This window comes from Lissotriton vulgaris, chromosome 3_1 (genome assembly GCF_964263255.1).
Source record: "Lissotriton vulgaris chromosome 3_1, aLisVul1.2, whole genome shotgun sequence".
Taxonomy (NCBI): domain Eukaryota; kingdom Metazoa; phylum Chordata; class Amphibia; order Caudata; family Salamandridae; genus Lissotriton; species Lissotriton vulgaris.
The window spans coordinates 1,189,486,603-1,189,498,641 of NC_141689.1; the positions used below are offsets into that span (position 1 = coordinate 1,189,486,603).

The window sequence follows — 12,039 nt, forward strand, 5'->3', positions numbered from 1 at the left end:
CCTGATTCAGATGTTGGTGGGACCGCAACAGAGTGGGCTTTTTTAGCAGCCTTCCCATCCTCCGCCACTCCGACTCCGCCAGGACTTTGCCCCCGCCTCTGAGGCGGGATAGGCTGCAGCAGGCAGCGGCAGAATTCCAACCAGGATTCCCACCCTCCAGATGTGGATGGGGGCTGTTTCGAAGGGAATTCCGGCCTGATTCCCTCCTACTTTGAGTTGGCAGAATGGGATGAAAAGGAGTGAAAAACACACCTTTTTGTGGGATTCAGACTGCGATTTTGTCATCAACTCCTTCACCTAGGCCCTCCCTTACCTGCTGCACCTTAACTGCGACATACCAGCACCCCATTAGATGGACCCGAAAGTAGGTGTTTGTGGTGTGTGCAGGTATACATTGCATGTCGTGTGTAGGTTGATGGGGTGCAAGGAAGAATGTACAAAATATGCTCACTACACATAATCTACATACATATATGTACACATACACAGCATATGTTTTATGTACATAAACAAATGTTACTCAGCTTTCTTCCCCCCACCACAGTCGCTCTCCGTCAGTACTCCACCGACAGGACACCGCTAGCCCAACAGGAACTTCCAAATCAAGACTGTGACAGCGGGCGGTTTGCCAGCATTTAAGACCGCTGCCACAACGTTCTACGGCGTATCACATATACATCTAAATGCGGCGGGTGGAAGACCATCAGTTCGGCGGGGTACTCAATCCCGCGTAATTAATATTGGTATACCACAATGGACAGTTTTATTTGAGACGAAAATGGGTGTATTTTCAGACCTCATCAGTACGTTTGGAGAAAATGACAAAATTTCCAAAACATATTTGAAGCTGATACTTCAGTGAAAAAACAAGTGGCATTGAGGAGATTTATTACAAATATTGTTACTTTAGTGCCAAGGCATTGTAGGTATGGCACTTAACTATTACCAATGTAGAGGCATTCTAAGATGACAATGTATTTTTTCCACTACTGCTTGCAAGCCTGCTTAATGCACTGAGGTGCTCATTGCTGATTATCTTGCATATGGTAGCCGTTAATGTCATTTTGCCTGATGTGATCACTCTGACTCCAATAATAGAAGCTCTGGATGATTTTTATTGAACGTAATTAGCTCTTATTACAGACCACTGGTATAAAGCCTGTGTTCATCTTACGGTCTGTTGGAAGGAATCCACACCACATTTCAGGAACCACTGTCGATCAAAAATTCTTCTCAGTACAAAAACAAATTTCTTTGCGGCCAGGGATTTTATGGTGTGTGATCTACCACTGGGCACTAAAATTGAACTGTCCCTTAAATGTTTACCATTGAAGTTGATTCGTGATGGTTGCTGAGAAAGACTTTTTTTCACTGAGAGTAATCTACTTACCTGTTTAGGTACATTCTCACAATAAATCAAGTGCCAATTTTTTAATGCGCTAACACTTTTACGGCAGTTGGGAAGTGGGAATTAACCGTACATTTTGAACTTTCTCCCACAGATTTTTAATTTCTTGTGGAGATATTGTTATGTTGGTTTTTTTGCCTTTTTGGGAATTTAGTTATATATGGAGCCAGACATGGTGTTTTGGTACTCTAATGCTTTACAACCACTTGTTTGAAATGGTAAAACCAAGTTACTGTAAATCTATGGAAAGGCAGAAATATGTTGAAGCTAAATTATTTTAAAACAAACACTCAAAAACATCTTATTGTGGCATGTTAATTAAGGCAGTTACTGGTGAAAGGCATGATCTTGTTTTTTGTGAATGTTTTCACTAGCTGGAGTATTTATAATAACACTACACGTTCCATCTTCAAGTGCTTCATGGCTCTTCCACTCACCACTGTGGCTCTCGTTAAGAGTCGGATGGTAAATGGGCTCGATTTGCCCACCCAGACATTATTGATATTGGGGTTAACAGTAACTCTAGGTTGAGGTGAGAAATGTGCCCATTACAACGTGACCATGAAGGTCAGATAAGAAATGAAGAATTACCAAGGAACTGAGGGGCATATTATCAAGGACGGCGTTAAAATTATCGACGGTTTTGCTAAAGCGGCGATAATGGGCTTGATAATATGCCCTTGAGAATTCCAATAGAAGCCCATGTTTACACCAGAACATTGACTTCTATTGGAATTCTCAAGGGCATATTATCAATCCCATTATCGCCGCTTTAGCTGCAGTTTTCTGCCGCTAAACCGGAGATCATTTTTAACGCCGTTCTTGATAATATGCCCCTTAGTCCCCTGGTAATTCCTTGTTTTGAGCCAGACTTTCACCCAAAGATTTTGGCTAAAAAATTAAGAGATCCCTAGTGTTTCCGTAGATCTCACAACTCCAATGGGGCCAGTAAGTGCTTTTTTTAACTAGCCGCATCAGAAGTGAGAGGCCACTCAGCCAGTCAAGTTTTATTATTTGGCAAAAAAGCCATAAAAGATAATACACAACAAATAAAAAGAGATAAAATCTAAACAATTATATAACCATACTAAAAAATCCAAATAATAATATTGACGGCTCTTTAGCTAAAAGTTGGAGTGATGTAAACAATCTTTGTAAGATTTAAAAGAAAGGGTGCGTAAAAAGTGTAATAAATATATGTGTCTAGGGTAGTCCTAAAATGTGCAAAAGAACATAAAATGTGCCGTTGATTGCTTAGAAATGGTATCACAAGGACAGGGGGGCAGGGATCGAAACCAAGTGCCCTGGTGGGGAAATTTACAATAAAATGCAGGATGCTAAATCTAAAACGGGTTAGATAAAATCTGTGTTCGTTATTAGTAACCCAAGTTAAATAAATGTTCCTTCCCTGCCTCCAACTTTAAGTCCAGATAGCACTGCACTATCCTTAATCATTGGTTTTTATCAAATCTATCATGATTTTTAAATTGCCAAAATAAAGTTTTCACCATAGATTTAGGTAAATTATCAATTTTATCGGGTGAATAAAATAAATTAGAGAAACCTATGTCAGTAAGGCCCCTTTTAACACGGGCAAGACAATGAATTAAAAAGGCTCCATCTTGCCTCAGTCTTCTATAACAGTGCAAGAGAAGCTAGTATATCTTGAGTGCCATTAAGAATGAGGTCTTAAAGGTGATGTTCTGTTGCCAGAGAGTCTATTCTGTGTGTAATGCAATGCTTTGGTACTGAGTGTTTGAATTTTTACAGGTGATATTTCGTTACGCCCTGGCAATCTTCAAGTATAATGAGGAGGAGATTTTGAAAAAACACGAGTCCACGGAGATATACCAATATCTGGCATCGTTCACCCAAACTATATGTGACGGCAGGTGAGGTCAAAGGTCATTTGCTGATACTCCTAAAGGTTCTGTAGCTGCTATCTGTTTTTAACTTTTTATATTTACTATTGCACTGTTATTTTTGCTAAACTTTTTAATCCGTGTGTGGTGAATAAACAATCATACTGTAGTGCTTAGAATCTCTAGAACAAAGCAGTGTGTAAATGTATTTGTTACATTATTTTTGGAGACATGCTCGGGTAAACAAGTTTATTTCTATGATAAAAAAATGTAGGCAACGTATCACCATGTATTCATCCAGAAAATGTAGCAGGAAATCGGAAAGGGTGCTGGAACAAATGGCAATACATAGATTAAAAACGTCGGATAACAACATACTAAAATGAAAAATATGTGTTTTATTGAAGACCCAAAATACGACCTAGAGCTGTGCATGATGTGATTTTTTTTATACTGACTAGCTTACCCAGACAATCTACCACTTCTCACAGCCTTGAAACAAGCCAGCTGGTACACCCAGAGCTCAGAACAACCAAGTGCACCTGCTACTGACTCGAGAAGAACTGGCTTCTCCATAAAACGTTATAAAATATTTTTTTTTTAAAAGGACCCTTTCAACAGAGCTGCCCTTAAAGCACCCCTTAGCTACTACCACTGGTGCATCAAAGAGGCAAAGAGAGCAGCCATCGCCAACTGCATCGACACCGCAGCCAACCAGACAAAAGAACTATTCAAGATTGTCAAGGAATTTGCCAGCCCTCCAGCCACAGAGAACACTATCCACCCCTCCCAAGAACTCTGCAACTCCCTCTCGGACTACTTCCACAGCAAGATAGTCATGATCTACAGCAACTTTCCACTCCCCAACCCACCAACTCCAGCCTCGACAGCCTCAAGCCACCAGCAATCACCAGCATAAAACTATTCACCTGGTCTCCACTCACTGTACTGACCACCACAACCATCATGTTGTCTATCCACTCTGGGGTGCCCACCAACTCTTCAACCTTAGAGCCAACCCTATCAGCATGGAGCTCACCAGCATCCTCAACACCTCCATTCCCACAGCAAACTTTCCAGATTGATGGGAGCACGTGGAGGTCAGACCCCTCCTGAAAAAGCCCTCGGCCAACCCCAGCGACCTCAAAAACAGCCGACAATCTCCCTTCTCACCTCCCCAGCCAAAGTACTGGAGTAAACCACCAATCAGAAGCTCACCGAAGTCTTGGAACTTAACCAACTACTTGACGCCTCACAATCTGGATTCCCTGCCAACCACAGCAGCAAGACTACGCTGATCGGCCCCAGAGACGCATCAGATCTCTCCTCTTCTGCAGAGAAACTGTGGCTCTGATACACCTCAATCTCTCCGCTGCATTTTTCACCATCTCCTACCACACCCTCATCTCCACACCGCCTGCGTACAGTGTAATGTCCGCAAATGGATCACTTTTTTCCTCTCAGGACACACACAGAGCATCCAAATGTCTCCCTTCTCATCTGCATCCAAGGATATCACCTGCAGCATACCCCGAGGATCATCCCTCAGCCCCACCCTATTCAACATCTACATGACCCCCCTTGCAGACATTGTCAGATCCCACAGCCTCAACATAATCTACTACACCGACAATAGTAAACTCATCCTTTCACTCATCTAGGACCCTACCAATGCCAAAACCAACTTCCTGAGCACCATGATAGACATAAACAAGTGGACAGTTGCCTCAAGCTCATCTCCGACAAAACAGAAGTACTGATCTTTGGGAATAACACCTCCATATGGGACCACAACTGGTGGCCAGCAGATCTCAGACCAACACCCACACCGAAAGACCACCCATCCATCCTCAGCATCATCCTCGACAGGCAATTACCAATGAGACGACAAGTCTAGGCAGCCGTCTCTTCATGCCTCCATACCCTCCACATGCTCCACAAAATCTTCAGATGGATCCCCATCATCACCAGAAAGACCGTCACGCTGGCCCTCGTCACCAGCCAACTAGAGTACGACAACGTTCTCTATGCTGGAATCTCCAACAATTCCTCAAAAGACTCCAGACCATACAGGAACACATCAGCTAGACTCATGCTGGACCTCCACAAATGGTCCTACATCATCCCCCAACTCAGAGAACTCAGCTGGCTCCCCATCCAGAGAAGATGTCAGTTCAAGCTCCTCATGCACGCCTACAAAGCACTACACAACCAAGTACCTTCCTACATCAACTATTGATAAACATCCACGTGCCCGCAAGACACCTGTGCTCCGTCGCATTAGCACACACCCTCCATCCACCATAGACACAGAGAGGGCAGCTCCTTCTCCTACATTGCTGCCAAGACCTGGAACACCCTACCCCTTCTCATCCGTACAGATCCCACCCTGGCGGAGTCAAGAAGAAGCTCAAGACTGGGATTTTCAACGGAGACACTGCACCTCAGCACCCAGGTGCCCTTAGGGGTGAGCGTGTGCGGTCTAAAAATACTGATTGATTGATAAAACTATATCTCTATCATTGAAGTATAATCACCAGTGAAAACCATGGTCCCCAGTCACCTGGACCAAAGAAAGCATATAGACGTTTAAAAGAAGGGGTGACAAGGCTGAGCATTGGGGACTTATCAGTTAAGAGGCTACTTTATCAGAAACAGAATTTCAAAAAGATACCTTGTATCCACTTCCAGGCAGAAAACAGCTACCCTGCTCTAAGGACCGGCCCTAATTCTCATTTAACATAACATGTACATTTGTTAAGCACACTTATCACCCGAAGGTCTCAAGGTGCTGAATAACAGATGTATATTGTTACCCAACTCAAAGGTACTCATTTTATCAACCTCAGATGGATGAAAGGCTGAGTGGACCCGCCGGCATTAGAACCTGTGACCATGAGGTCGAACATAGGCCCCTACAGTGGATGCATTAGTCCTCTGTGCCACCAGACCCACCTAATGTTATTGGCATTGCCCACTTCTTAAGAACCTCATTGAGCTAAATGACTAATATTATGTTGGAACACATTTTTTCTGGAGCCTAAGTTTTTGTATAGATTCTGATGCTCATCTTTACAAGAAAGTTTAGACGTTACTTTGTCTTGTCTCTGGGTCTGAGGTACAAACCAATTTTACAGTTGCAAACCCTGCATTTTGCAAAATTACAGAAAGGAAAGATGCTGTTTTACAGTGTCCTCCTTTGTTATTAGGAAATCCTTTCCAGATCGCAAAAGGGGTTTTGCAACTCGTTCTGAATTGCAATAAGGGGTGGCCATGAAAGGGGCGTCCCCACCTACTTTTTGCAGTGTCATATATAATGGTTTGTGATGCTTTTGCATGTACAAACAATTGAAAAGTTATTCATATCTCAGGGGAAGTGTGAACCGATTCAGAAAGGGATGTTGTCCCTATTGCACAGACCCCCCCATTGGGAATTGTGTCTGGCAGTGAGGGAACCACCACATGTCACCTCTAATGGTTTCCCAGCCCGTTAGTATATACTCTAGTCACAAAATGAAAAGCAGGACGCAAAAAGTTGCTGCACAATCTGCAGCCATTATTTGCTGCCTGCTGTTTCGTACATCACCGCCCAAGTTAAGTATTGGCACTGTCATCAGACCATCTGGGCCAGGAGATTTGTAGTTTTTTGGTGGTGTGTACTGCTTAAATACCTTTTTCTGTACAGAGGGGCAGTTATAAATTGAAAAGGTAATCTTAGCCAACTTAAAACTCTAGAAGTATTTGTCAGTAATATCTGTAAGACACAGGATCCTTCACACTAATAACAAACACTTCATTCTCCTATATCTGAGCAGAGATAGATGTTTTAATTTTCTTAGCTTTAAGATATTTGCCAGCTTTGTTGGTACTTGTTAGAAATGGGATTTCTGGTTGGCTTGGGCTTGCGCCCAAGCCATAAAGGACATGCCCTATGCACACTGCAATGAGAATCAAACATGGGATTGTATCCTGTTAAGTCAAAACATATTAGCAACACAGCTGCCAAGAAAAACACAGTTCCTTTAGATAGATGAACTCTTCGTTTAATAGTTCTTGCACGCCAGCCGACACGTGTTTCATCGCAATTGGAATGTAATTTCCGCGACTCCTCAGGGCTTTAGGAAAGGAAAGGTGTAGATTAAGGTCGCTAAGCCGGTGATAATTCCGACCCGGCTTCGCTCAAGATCAGGTGTGTTATGTAGAAGGTCCACGTCAAGGACCCATGAGTTCGGGTATCAAGAGCTCGTGTGTGAGATCTTGGTCATCAACTTTATTCAGAGGTACGAAAGTGGGGCTTGTTAGGTCCTCCACGGAGGTCCGAAATACCGTAATGGTGTTTCAGAAAGTCTCTTATCGCAGGCTGGTGGTCGGTTACATACGGCAACGTATCAGTTCCCGTGTGTTCAAGATAGAGGTCCACTACCAGGAACACGATCTACCAACCCTATGAACCTGCAGCGCTGAGGAACAAGCAAGACCGGCAACCCGGGTCCTGGAAGCCCCAAAAATGCGGGGTAGGCTCCTGCTTTACTCCTGGAAGCACCTCAAAGCAGGGTAGGCTCCCGCTTTACTCCTGGAAGCACCACAATGCGGGGTAAGCTCCTGCTTTACTCCTGGAAGCACCACAGTGCGGGGTAGGCTCCCGCTTTACTCCTATGCAGTGCAGGGTAATCTCCATGCCTGAATTCCCTCTGGACACTTTTGCAGCCCAGCGCTGCAAGGTACCAACGCCCCTATCATCCTGGAGCAGCCGGAAAAAGATGCAGCGCTCATGAGGTGCTAGAATCCTAGAGTTTTTGAGGGGCAAAGCTGGGCCTAGGCAGGCCAGCTCACAGGGCCCTCCTGCAGAGGGGCTGTCCCTCATGGTAGTTCCTCGTGGGGCAAGCGGGTACAGGCCAACACCACTAAACTGCACACAGACATGGGGTCACAGCCCCCATATTTATACTAGAGATGGCTTTGTTCTGCCCTGGCACAGGGCTTGGGGAACCAGTCTCATTTGGTTCTGGGGGGTACTGAAACACTTTCCTTACAGTGCTTCTACTCCCCTTTATCAGGTGGGGCTCGGTTCTCAGGCACACCACAGGGGGTGGAGCCAGCATTGACCCAGGCAGGCACAGCCCCATTCAGGGTCGGGACTACTCCTCCAACTACTCAAAATGTAGTTCTGCCTATTCAGCCTAGCGCTGGCTCACCCTGCCCCTCTGGGGCCACACACCTCACCATCCCCTGTCACTCCAGAGCCAGACATGCAATACACATCAGGCAGGCAAAGACACATAGCACACAGAAATGCCAACTTCTAAAAGAAATGAAAAAACTAGGACAAGAGTCGTAGACTCTGCACTACCAAAAAGCACTCAAGTGAGTACTCAACAGTGTGGCATACAAGTAATCAATTGTCACAAATCAGATGATCAAAATTAACACATTCACAAATACAAAAAGTCCATTGAAGGAGTACTCTGTAGAAACAACAGTAGTAAATCAAAAGAGTCTTTTAATTGAAGAGAGGCTTGTGAAGGTCCCGAGGGATATTTCTTTCAAATGCGCGGACCAGCAAACATCTGAATCCCACGAGTGACACTTAAATCCCAATGCATTTCCTGCATGAATGTGGCCCTTCTTCAGGGAGTCTACAAACAAAGTAACTAAATGAGATCATTTTCCGAAAGTTTATCACAATCAGTTAACAAAATCAAATACGTATCCAAGAGGTACAGAGAGGAAGTCAACATGATGAGTCAACATAATGAATGCGCCAAACACACTAAATAGCTCTAACCCCAAAGAAAATATTACTTAATGTAAAACCTCAAAAGTAAGAGAGGAAGAGTAACAAACAAAAGGAGGAAAGTGATAGACGTTCAAATCAACAGTGTGTGTGCCCATTGTCAGGTGCTTGAGTGCACAACAAATTTCACTACTAAGTAGATGGTGCAAATTAATTAAAAAAACGACCATTCGTGCCAATGCTGCTAAAGTGCCTGAATGAAAATGCATGCTCAAAAAGTAATATGCAGTTGCCAATGCAAAATAAAACGCCACCCACTTGTGCCCCCAGTGGTAAATATGTGAAGAATTCATTACTTGAAGCCTGCATCAAACAGCGTCATGTAAAACGAACACTAACTCAAAGGATAGTGCTGTAAATAAAGTGAGGAAAGTGTGAGTGACCAACTCAAATCCAAATGCAACACTACTTGTGTTAAAAAATGTAACTCATCAGCGAAAACAGTGGTAAGAGACGCCAAACCAAGACGTTACAAGCGTTATTTGCACAAGGTGGGCCGAACCTGCCGTCGGGCCAGCCGGTAATGTCAAACACTACCACACGTCTGGATCAACAAAAAAATCAAATTACTTATCAAGTACGTCAAAGGCGTGAATTCAAAAACATAAAGCACTGAAGTGCCAAGACTCACTAAAATCTAAAGTCCGGTAGTGACATCAGCAGTTAAACCATTTAGAGAGGAGACGGAGATTCTACAGCCGTCCCAAGAGTAACAACGCCTTGAGCGGAGCTTGCGTGCACACGTATGTGTGCTGGTCAAGGATTTAATGCCAGCACAAGGCCATATGCTTCTAATTAAAGGAGCAGTGTAGTCCGCAAAATAATATCAGAGAACCAGAATGGAAATAAAAGGAGAAAGAACGAAAGTTATGCTCCCAATACCAATGTGAGCAATGAGTTTAAATGTAACATGCAAAAACGAAAAGTAATCATGCAGACATGAAGAATATCGATCTAAGTCCACAGGTGCAAAAATAAAGACATGTCAATAAGTGATGGGAAGGGGTGATAGAAAATCGCCATATAATAGCAGATGGCAATATAATAGCAGATGCATACCCGACCAACCAGAGTCGTAGGTGTGCTAACTCAAAGAATCCTGGATGGCCAAGAATAGAAGATAAGAGATAACAAACAAGAACATATAGTGTCAAAAAAATGTATCATCTCTCTCATAATTGAATGAAAACCATCCATATCATTTGAAGATGAAACAAATGTAGTCAAATACAAATAAATACAATATGCAGGGCTTCCATGGCCTTATAGAAGCCCCAGTACAAAAAACATATACTGAATGAAATTACAAACAAAAAAATAGTGAATAAGTAATAAGTAACGAGCTAAAGACAGCAGTGTGTTTGTTCACCCAAAATGTGGAAATGGTAATAGGCAAGAGAGGTGGCATGTTGAAAAAAACTGTGACCAGAAACAGCGTTATGAGAAACAGGAAAATTCGAGGTTGTCATTCCAAACTTTAGGCATAAGGGTATCCAAAAAGTGTATCCAATACATTTCACGCTGAGACAAAAATGTAGACATGTCCCTGTCTGCTTGAACCCTTACTACTTCTAGAATCGAAAAGCGTAGTTTAGCTACCATGTGGTGGTATTCATGCCAGAGGACTGCAAGAGGAGAGGTAGTAGTCTTGGTTCTAATTCGACTCTTATGTTCCGTGATTCGTGTACGTAAAGACCTCTTGGTCTTTCCTACATAATACATCCTGCAAGGGCATCGAATTATGTAAATGACAAAGGTGCTATTACAATCTCCAGTGAAATGTAACTTAATGCTTTTTCCAGACCATGGGTGAGATATACAGTCCAGAACTAGAACATTATTACAATGGGAGCAGTTGTAACATTTGTGCATGCCCTCATGTGTCCCTTTTTCATCAGATTCCTGCTTCGATAAGAGTTCTCTCATATTGTGTGATCTCCTGTATGCAAAAATTGTGGGTTCTGAAAAAATACCTCAAAAATCCGGTTCGGAATGTAGTAGTTCCAAACGCTTTAAAATAACTTGCTTTATTGCCATGGATGAGGTGGAATACGTGGATACAAACACTTCTCTGCTGGATGTTTTTTTTTATTCCGTTTCATCAGCAGAGATTCTCTATTTAGTTTCTGTGTGCGTTTTTCAACCTCCTCAACATTCTCAACTGGGTATCCACAAGCCGAAAATTTCTTTTTTGTTTCATGCATAGAGGGTTCCAATTTAGTCATGTCAGAAGGAATACGTTTGACACGAAGAAACTGAGACTGGGGAAGATGACGTTTGAGTGATGGTGGGTGGAAACGGGTGTAAAGCAGTGAGTTATTGCGATCAGTAGGTTTCTTAAACATGGAAGTCTTGATGACTGTTCCAGCCACTTCAGTGTTAATATCCAAGAAAGTAATATGACAGCGGTCCATATTGTAAGTGAACTGTATTCGTGGGTGTCTGGTGTTAAGTCGTGTTAAGTTCTCCAAGAGGTTGTTTTGGGCACCTTGCCATACTATCAGTATGTCGTCTATGTATCTTCTATACAGGATAAGGTGTTCGGACAACCTGGCATCAAATAAGATGTGCTGAAGTTCAAACTGCATTATGAAGATATTGGCGTAGCTGGGTGCTCCATAAAAACCCATTGAGGTCCCGTTAGTCTGAAGATAATATTTCTGTTTCCATTGGAAATAACTGTGAAAGAGGGTAAATTGCAGTAGCTCCAGTAGGAATATCTTGTTGGCTTGTACATCTTCTTGTCGCAAGAGAGCCCACTCTCCCGCCTCAATTCCCTCTGAATGCGGAATGGATGTGTACAGGGCAGTAAAATCAATTGTACATAGCCAGATCTCTGACGCTGCTGCTTCTAAAAGTGGCATTTTTAAAATAGTGATCATAAATCCGCGCACACCATTACGCAGCATTTATTATCACTATTCCAAACATATCAAACTTGACCACGCTGTTCCTCTCATATCAGGAATTACCAC

At 43.0% G+C, this 12,039-nt stretch overlaps 1 protein-coding gene across 1 annotated transcript in view; it reads left to right on the forward strand.

Moving 5' to 3' along the window:
* Positions 1-12,039, forward strand: part of TBC1D2 (TBC1 domain family member 2) — a 516,269-nt gene that overhangs the window by 493,787 nt on the left and 10,443 nt on the right. The window contains exon 13 of the mRNA XM_086961651.1: positions 3,179-3,300. Within this exon, the coding sequence (XP_086817777.1) occupies positions 3,179-3,300 (122 nt within the window). The remainder of the gene's footprint in view (positions 1-3,178; positions 3,301-12,039) is intronic.